The sequence below is a fragment of the Mus caroli genome, chromosome 8 (assembly GCF_900094665.2).
Source record: "Mus caroli chromosome 8, CAROLI_EIJ_v1.1, whole genome shotgun sequence".
NCBI classification, from domain to species: Eukaryota; Metazoa; Chordata; class Mammalia; order Rodentia; family Muridae; genus Mus; species Mus caroli.
This window is the reverse complement of record NC_034577.1, coordinates 33194481-33204844: the sequence shown is the minus strand read 5'-3', so window position 1 is coordinate 33204844 and position 10364 is coordinate 33194481. Positions and strand designations below refer to the sequence as shown.

At 37.9% G+C, this 10364-nt stretch overlaps 1 protein-coding gene across 1 annotated transcript in view; it reads right to left on the bottom strand.

Moving 5' to 3' along the window:
- Window positions 1-971: 971 nt before the first annotated feature.
- Window positions 972-10364, bottom strand: part of Tusc3 (tumor suppressor candidate 3) — a 140101-nt gene continuing 130708 nt past the window's right edge. The window contains exons 9-11 of the mRNA XM_029480733.1: window positions 8925-9015; window positions 5227-5290; window positions 972-1438 (exon numbers count right to left, since the gene is read on the bottom strand). Of these exons, the coding sequence (XP_029336593.1) occupies window positions 5272-5290; window positions 8925-9015 (110 nt within the window). The 3' untranslated portion in view covers window positions 972-1438; window positions 5227-5271. The remainder of the gene's footprint in view (window positions 1439-5226; window positions 5291-8924; window positions 9016-10364) is intronic.

The window sequence follows — 10364 nt, the reverse complement described above, 5'->3', positions numbered from 1 at the left end:
ATAACAAATATCTGTTATTTTTAAGGTTTGGAAACAAATTCTATTTGCACTCTGAAGCTTAGAGTCAGTTAAGTTTGAGACTATAGCAATAGTAAATAGGTACAACTCCAATTCAAATGATACCTAGGGACAGGCATTGAACAAAATTATGCCAAATTTTTCCATAAAAGGAATCTCAATGCTGAATTTATTAGCATTAACGTGAACTAAGTCAACTATGCTTTAGTAACAGATATCAGAGTATGATAAAGTTAATATAGTTCTAAATTATTATGCAAATTCAGAGAATATTATTTACTCCTGTTTGTGACTATATAGCTGGGATTGCCACTGGATAAATCCCTCCACAGTTTTACTATTCAGATATAAGCTTTTAAAAATGTTAAAACTTACTGAACCAATTAAGGAAATATTTCTTTCAGTTGCAGTACAGAGTTTTACAAAAAATGTTTAAAAGGCTGATTTTAAGTACAACTTATATTTTGGTTTTCAGCTGGTTTATGCTATCTCTGTAACTCACAGAGAAGTTCTTGCATTGCCTGTCCATTGAAAAGATGTGAGGAATCCTGGGATGCACATGGGTATACTATACACACGTATGTTCGTTAACAACGCACAATAACAATAGTTACATTCCTTCTGTATGTGGTTATCAAAGAGCTTCATCTGAGTCATTCTGGGAAAACTAACAATTCATAGGGTTCCAGGCCCCTGCCCAGTCCATTAAACAAAAGGAAAGTGACCATAGTAGATTTGATTTCATGAGTCAGAATTTGTAAAGAGCTTCACAAAAACATTGAATAATGACAGATGGTTCTATTGCCTGACCCCATTGGAGGTATGGTGAAGTCTAAGGTTCCTTCTAGCTTCTTTCTTTAGGTTAAGGATCTGAACTGGCATTAACACTTATCCAGCTCTTTGTCCTATGTATTTATGATCTAGTTGTGAAGAAGAATAACAAAACACCTTTGTAACAGTGTACATCCTTTATAAGTGAAACTGAAGTAAGAATTATTGTCCACACGACATATTTCATGCATATGCTCTATCCTTGTACAGTACTAGCAATTCTTTTACATATAATCCATGGATTTCTTTACTAACAAGTGGTTTCCTTACATAGGAGCACACACAATTCTAAAACATGAATTCCTAGTTACAGTGTCATTTATTTCACTCCTGTGGCATACATGGAGAATATTTAAAAACCCTTTGATAGTCCATTGCGGATTATGGAAGGTTACACATCCATTTCTATAAATTAAATGTTTTAGGAAAATCCACAGCTTAAAAAAATTATACAAGAATAAGCTAGTGTATCACAATCAACAAAGAATGAACCTCAAGAATTCCAAATAATATAATGTCAGGAACTGCTTCTCTTCACAGTAAACACTCACTTTACGCAAATCCCATTTGGCTTCATTTAATTAAAAAGCTGAAAAAGAAAGGAAAATATTACATATTGAGCAAAAGAAAAACACAACAAGCTATTTGTTTCATTCTAAATTAGCTCACATAAATGTAACAAAAATACCACAATTATATTCAGCTAATTGAAACTGCTATTAGGGTCTGATTTTGAAAGGAGTCCCTGGAATGGGGTCAGGCTTAGAGAGGACTGGGTCAGAGGTGACAGAATACGTGGAACGTGAGCAACAGCTAGATCAGCAGTTACAATGGACATAGGGACTAAAGGGAATGGACTGGAATAATATCGATGTCTGAATTTCTTACAGAAGTTTCATATTTGTACTGCGTTTATAATTCTTTTGCCTATATAAGAGTAATTACTTACAACCTTAGCTATCATTTCCACTAAAAATACACCTCTATTAAAGCAAAAAGACTTTTATACTTTTACCTTTATCCTCTTGTGCCTTTTTAGAATGAGAAAGATTACAAAAACGATCTGATATTTAGAATGCCATATCTGCAGAGTAGAAGGAACTCTGAGATTATACTATTTTTTTTTTAAATTTACTTGTATATATAGTTTGCCTGCATGTATATCTGTGTAGCTTGTGTGTGCCTGGTATCCAAGGAGGCCAGAACACGGTGTTAGATGCCCTGGGATTGGAGGGAAAGCTGTGAGCTGCCATGTTGCTGGGAATTGAACCTGAGGCTTCTCGAAGACCAGCCAGCGCTCTTAACTGCTGAGCTAGCTCGCTAGCCCCTATAATCACAGTCATAACATAAAAACTGACTTGTGACTTAGTGATGCTATCTTTTCACATTGGGGTGTTTATGCCAAACCGAAATGCTCAGTAAGTATTTAATTATTATTATTTTTTACAATAGTCACCTTTATCTCAGTTGACAGGATATATATTCCCATCAAACTAAGTTATTAAATGTCTTACCTGAAGTGGTCAGTCTAGTACACAGTACTACTCCTGGCTGGAGGACCTCGGTTTAGTTCCCACCAACCATATGGTGGCTCAATGCCATCATTAACTCCCATCCCACTGGACCACATGCCTTCTTCCGGTCTATGGTTACCAGGCATGAATGTTGTGAATATACATATGTGCAGGCAAACACTCAAACATATAAAATAAAATCTTTAAAAAAAACGTTTCTTAGAAAGCCAGCTGTTTTACTCTGGGTAATCACTCAGGATGTTTTATTACATAAAGACATATTGATATCGACGTTTATGGTCATTTATTTATTTACTTTTTATTTATTGGTACATCTTATTTCTATCTAGCTTGATCTAATAATGCATCTCTTCTCTCTTTATCTGTTCCTGCTGAATAATGGTGATGTACGGTCAAACACTGTAACTGTTCTTTTATACTTATACTTCGGATGATACTTGTATATATCACTTATATTATTTATCAGTATCATGATGGATAATGATTATCAGTATTAGTATTGTCAATTTTCTGAAGGAACAAGCTGCTGACTTGGATGCAGCCTAATGTCCTGCTGTCCCCATAAGACTCTATCCCCGTGGCTTCAGGACTATTCATAGCACTGACTTGTACTGATTGTGAATATATGCTCTGTCAAGTGAGGTAACAGTCTAAACTAGAAGCTAATGAATAATGGAGTAAACTGTTTGTGTGGACACTGTACAGATGGCCTTAAACACATCCTTCCTTTTAGTCACAGGTATGCAGCTGTGTGTTGGTTGTCCCTGAAGCTTTACGACTAGGCAAAGTGTATGAAGGATGCAGAGGAATACTAGTGTATAATATAAAATGGGAGGACAATCTCAAATGATTCTTTATGTTGGCTGTTTTCTTCATATCCAGGATTCAGAAAAAAAAATCCTGCCCATAACTTCCTAAGGATGACAGTCCAGAAGCACACTAGAAAAGTCGTCACCTAAAATTCAGAATAACTGCTCACAGAACAACATGGTTCACATTTCCTTAGTCACTAAGCTAGTAGTTAGCAGAGTGCTACTGATGACTCACTGTTGAGTACTTGGCACAGAGGGCCCACCAGAAGTGGAAGGACAAGCCAGGTCCTTACATTTTTTTTTTCCTCTACATTGAAAGCCCCTGGTATGGAGAAGATCATTAAAATGGCAGGAGTGAGACCATGAGGGGACCAGTCCTTTTGCGGCCTAGGATGAGGATGTGGGCTGAGAGTAGAAAGACAACAACAATTTCCAACTCTAATGGCAGCGAGAAACTGAAAATAGAAAAAAGTGGAAGAAGGCATCATCTGGATGCAGAAATGATGCTGACTTGGGTCATGTAGAAATTGAGCTGCTCAAGCAATTACTTAGTTCTGAATCTCAGAGCTAATATATCTGGCACTGACATAACCAAAAACGGAAAACAAAAGAATGAGTGCCGTGTTACAAAATCTAGGTCTTCAGTGTGAAAAGAAAGGATAGTCAAATCAGTGCTAGGGAGGTCATGGGATGAAGACTATCCTGAGATAGTTTCTGTCCCCTTCTTGTACATTGATGCTGGAAACAGTGGCCCACCCTTCCTCTTGTGAATTAACCTCTTGGTCTCTTCCTGTTGTTATAGGATGTGCACAGTGCTTTGAAGAAGTGCATTCTGTACAACCAAAAGCTGGTTAAATATTGAGAGGTTTAACTGCATGTCTGTCCTTCCCCCCTCATTCACTGTTCTTCATGTTCGCAAGCAAAGGGAAGAGTCCAAAGCTCCAGTGGCCAGGTAGACTCTCCAACAAGAACCACATGCGTGGTCAATGAGAAACTGTCAGGCATCTCATCAAACTGATCAGGTAAAAGAAGGACCTCACTTTTCCATTAAGTACACAATGGGTTGGATTTTCATCTTTTTTAATGCTGAAGGCAGGGTATTGGTGTGTAGTCCAGGCTGGCAAAGTGCCACCACTGACCACTAGTTGACTTTTAACTCCTCACAGCTACTTCTCTTACTGACTCACGTGCTCACTGATGCTTACTGTCCTTAGGGAAGTCCTGAGGCCCTTTCCTTACTATAGAACCCTGGGAAGTCTTCAGTTCTGAAACAGCTTATGTTCTGACAAGGCCTTAAAAAATTCTGGCTTTTCTTAGGAATAAGAGACTCAGGAGAAGAAATTACTGTATTTATAGTTATAGAAGGCAATAGCTAACAAGTTTAACTACTGACAGGGTCAGTTATTTACAGAATTTTTACAGAGAGGCAGACTAAGTAGGAATTTTGAGGACAAGACTATTATTAAAACTAGGAACAGGTAAATACTTTACTTGGACCAAGTCCTCCTTTGCTTTCAGCACTGCTCAGTGGTGGAAGCTCCTGGCACAGTAAGGGCAGGCTGCTATAGAAATAACCTTTAGGGTACCACTGTTATGAGATTTGAGGGTTTAGGGTGTATAGTGAAGAATCCAGACACCATTCTCAACTTTTTATTAAATTATTTTGGTCTTATTTTTATATTAATATTGGATATTAAGACTTGTGAATAACAAATGGGATTTGCCTACAGTTTTTACTGGGTAGAATTAAATATTTCTATCAACTGATTTAGTTTTATATTCTGTAAAGTGACAACAAAAATGAGCCAAGGTGGAGGGGATATGTTCATATATTATTATTTAAATAATACACAGTTTGCCCAAGACTATGGGTGTCATCTATTTGGGAGCCTTGTCCTTACAGCAGCAAAGTAAGGCTTGTCAGGCTTCACTCCGGCTTATCTTAGTTGTCTACAAAGTAGCATCTTATTGTAATTGAAGAGATGCATCATGGTCTTTATTTGAAAGGCGGGGAAAATGAAAGGACTTGCCTGAGGGTACAGAGTTTTAAGAGCCTTGGTCCAAATCACATCTTCTCACTCAATGTCCAGATCACTTTCCAATACACCACAAGGAAATACAACAATATGGAAAAAATAATCCTTAAGACTCCATTTCCGTTTGCACATCATTATTATAAGATTTCGACTGAATTCTTAGTCTAGACCAGCGCGCCCACAGACACTGGTGCCTTTAGAGCACCCCCACGCTTGCTTTTCTGAGCCATCTGTCTGGGCCTTATGCGTTCTTCAGGCTAGAGCTCAGCAGGAGAAAGGCAGCACAGTCAATTCTTGTCACTGTCATGCAATCTGCACAGCAGACCTTTGCTATATTCTTACAGCTCCACATTGGGCATAGTCCTAGTAGATGAGAGATGGATATCTGAGATGTCTACGAAAATATGAAATATGCAAACACTACATACCACAAGCTTCCTCCCCATTCTATGCCTGTTCATGCTCATCTTTTCTCTAAATTTTAAGTTTTCTATTTCTAGTTGCTATTATGAAGTTCCTCAACTGAATGTCATCACATATTATAAAGCTATTGATCATAACTCCAGATAACAAAAGGCATAATGAACTCCATGTTCTTTTCTAGGTGAGAGCAAATTTCTGGGCTTACTGTACATACTGAATTGATGTACAGGGTGCTCTTTATTTAACCATCTTTTCATAAATTCTCTTCATTGTGTGAGGCAAGTGTACGACTCCAAGTTTGTAACTTAACAGGAATTAGAGCTTAGAGCTTCTGGAGTTGGAGAAGGGCACGGGCTAGTGCTCTCCACTCTGTTTTAATGGCTCATTTATATTGCCCTATGGTGGACAATATTTTTGAGAAAAAACATTCAATTAGCAAGTATATTATAAGCACCTACTATGTGCACAGACCTTTGTAGACACAAACTGTTTCCCCTAATATAGTCTTCTAAAAGGAAAGAAATGAAAACACATGGGTGACTGGACATAAAAACGTAACCAAACAATGCAATGGATGCAGTGAGGGAATGCTAAGAAGCCTCGTGCAGATGAAGAGAGGTTAAGTGAGGTCACTGAGAACCAAGAGGATGTCAGGGCCTTCACAATTATTCACATGCGATTCTGAGGTAGGCATGTATAAGCACATACAAAAACAGCTAATGAGCCAGGCATGGATACAGAAGCCAGACACCTTTAGGTACTTGTCTCCAGCCCCTCTAAGACTACTGTATCAGAGCTGAGGGGAAAATGATGAGGAAGATTATAATCCTAAGACTCTAAATTAACAAAAAGAAGATCTGAGATATTTCAATATGATCTTGTGCAACCAGAGTAGGAGCTCTTATGTAAAAGTGCAAAGGCAAACCCAGAGCTTGCATTCAGATCTTCTGCTTCTAATTAGTATTTCTCATGATGCTACTCTGTCATTCTGAGCCCCTCAAGACTACTCAGACAGTTAAGACACACAGTGATGGAATGAATACAGACATCTAATGCCTTCTCCTACTACAGTAAGAACTTTGATGATCCACAGATGTTTTTAGAGACATCTACAAAAAATACTTTTATGTCTGAGTGCCAGTAGAAAAGGCTGAGAAAATAATTATTATCTCTAAGTGGATACTACCACGTAGCCATACCAGCACTGTCTTCTTAGAAACCGAGCAAAGAACAAGGTCACATTTTATTCAATACATAAAATGAAGTCAGTGCTATCAGCAAAAAAACTTGTCTTCTGAATTATGTGTCAGTTGGTAATTAGATAAAATCTCTAAGAATCTTGATATTTCACTGGCAAATTTCAAGGGACTCTGGAGCCCAATTAAATTCATCAAAAGGTTCAGTAGAAATCTGTTCTTCATTGAAATGAATTATGTAAAAAATGAACCAAAGCTACTTGGTGTGCACGGTGAAGAAAACTCCATTTAGAGAAAAGTAAAATATGAGTGTAAATATTTAGAATTAATAATAATTAGAATTAAACATTTATTGAGTAATTAATTACTACTATTACTGGTGTTCTAAGCAATTTACATATATAATCTCATAAAAATAAAAACAAAAAGTTAAACAATTTGTTTGTGGTCTCAAGTAGAGTGAATCCAGGACAGGACTAGTTATCAAATTCTCAAAGGTGGTCTGTGAATTCAATTATAGTCTGGGACAGGCTGGGGTTTTAGACTCTCAGTACTAAAATGAAGAAGCCTTAAGAAAGCACAGCAGGGCCTCAGTGAGAAAATCTTGAGAGAAGTGAGGCCCCAGGGAGAGGGGAGGCCTGTAGGGATTTGTGTGTGTTTGTGTGTGGGGGGGTGGACATCCTCTTTGAGACAGGGGAGGAGGAATGGGATGAGGGCAGAACAGGAGGGTGAAACTGTACTATAAAAAAGATTAAAGATAATTTAAAAAGAGAGCATGAGAGATATATAAGTAGACATTACAGTCTAAGCAGGTACTTATATAAAGAAATTTTGAACATTGTGTGAAGAAATGTGTTGTGTGGCCAACTTCATTTTATTGATTTGATGTTAATCAAGAAAGGATCATTTCATATAAAGCAAATCAAAGGTATTAAGAATACAGTGGAATGAATTAAAAATTGTGAGAAAAGGAGGAAATGTTGAGGCCCTTAGTCCTGTGGAGGCTTGGTGCCCCAGCATAGGGGGATGCTAGAGTCAGGTGAGGCAGGAGTGGTGAGTGGGCAGAGGAGCACCCTCATAAAGGCAAAGGGGATGGGGCAGGAGAGAGGAGACGGGAGGTTTGTGGAGGGGTAACCAGGAAGGAGGCTATCATTTGAAACATAATCATATAAAATAATTGTAAAAAGAATGAAAAGAATGTTGGAATGAAAGCCAAGGCATGCAGGAATTCCTAAAGAAGACTACAACATAAACCCAAGAAAGTACTTTCTTACTGAAATTCAAAAAGTGGGGTGACCCACCTCCCCACTGCAACAGCACAGCCCAAGTATGAGTGCCTGGAAAGTCTGCCTTCTGCTCTCTCACTCTGACCTTTCCTTGCTAGAGCACTGGCTCCCAGGCTCTCTTGACCAGCTTTCTTCTCATCAATTCTGTTGCTTAGCATCAACTTCTCCTGTGTTTTCATCTAACCTGTTCATTTTCATAGTCACAACCAATTCTTAGAGAAGATGCCCATGTCTGTTACTTTAAGAGAGTTCGTCTACATTACCAATCTCAAGAGTCCAACTCTAGAGTAGTGGAGCCATCACGGGGAATGAGTCACCTTATACAGTGGAAGCTCAACTCAATTGGAAACAGAGTAAGCAGACAGGGACTTAGATTCAGATGGTCTGGTCCTACTATTAGACGTTTGCAGCATCCCAAAGATGCTACAACTTTAAAAGGACATGGAAGAGTAGATTCTATAAGAAATCAATCTTGAAAATAATGTCTCAATTATTACAAATACATAAAGAGAAGTGATTATGTTAAAGTCTGTTACCTAAAGATCATTTTGTACTACTGTACATACACATGTACCTGCATTCTAAAATGAAAATACATGGTGTTAACAAGAACTGTCTCTGCACAGTTCATGATGCTAAACAAATGCTAGGTGCTCAGACTTGCCTTAATAGCACGATAATCAGACAACTAGTGATTTAAATACTTAATATTAACTCCAACTAACCACTGGAATACTTATACTGTTTGTTTAAAATGAAAACATCCAAATCAGTATAAATATATTACCTATATGGATAGCCATGGTACTTTGAACGAAATATTGAAAGTAGAAAACTGAAGAAGAAGACCACCAAGCCCAATCCCACGAGGCAAATGACTAGAAAAAGAAATAACACTGTTAGGGTCTTATAACATGGAAATATTAGTGCTTTTGAAAGACATTCAATTACAAAATACTTACATGCAACAGTTCAGGCACATACAAGGACCAAAACCAGATAATTCACAATACAAAGTAATCATCATTTTCCATATTCTTCTCAATGAAAATGTAGTATTTGGGGTGTAAAAACAACAGACTTGACTGCCCTAAGACTTGTGGTGATTTTCTTCTTTTATGGACTTCCTCTAAGTACTAAGATGTCCCAGAAGGATCAAAAGCGAACCAATGTGAAAGGTGACAAACATAATGATCAGCTCTCAGATTAGGAAGCACTGGCTATAGCAGCAGCAGGAGAAGTGTATGACTTGGCAGATGCTCCACAACAATCTCCTTCTCAAGATGCCAAGTGATCGTCAGGCAGAAACGCAAGTCCAGCTTTTGACTTCACGGCTACCTCAGTAGAGGCCATCTCACTTACAAATACTACAGCTCAGCAAACAAAAGACCAGGAACAAAATCCTGTGGGTAGAAAACTATGTTCTTGGCAATCCCGAGGAGGAAGACGCTATTGCAGAGCAGGTGATGGTGTCAGTACTGCTGAGATGGAACACAGAACCACATTCCCGTGGAATGTGCTGTGGTCCTGGCTTTCAATACTGTTCTGTAGTACTAAAATATAACAGCAGGGACATTGCTTTCTCAGTTTTCATTTTCTTCTACTATGACTGGGAACAGATGACTAATGAAACATTCGTTCCCCTTTGTGTATGTGTAATATTTATATATAATTTACAATGTTTATATATTAATATTTATATATAAATAAAATTCACTGCTATTAGTAAAATTAAAAACCGCTTCTAAAGTTTAAAGTATATTAGCTAATTATATGAAAGCATACATAGAATAAAAAATAGTATTTAAACCTGTCCTATAAAATTATACACCAGTGTTACCAAAATACTAGTTATGAATAAAACATTTGCAGGATAATTAATACACACTTGTTTGTCTGAGGGGATATTAGGAGTGACATAATTAGGGAAAATAGGAAAAGACAAAGACATTAAAAATATTAAGTCAGAAGTATATTGTAATCAAATAGCTCTCTGCTTCTATAGTGGGAAAAGCTTCCTTTTTTCCTAGTGCATGAAGAAAAGCAGGTCTGCCAGCAACCCTGAAGGTGGAGAGTAGTGAAGGCGCTGTGCTATGAGCACACTATCCTGATGTGCTGTGCTGTGCTGTGCTGTGAGCACACTATCCTGATGTGCTGTGCTGTGCTGTGAGCACACTATCCTGATGTGCTGTGCTGTGAGCACACTATCCTGATGTGCTGTGCTGTG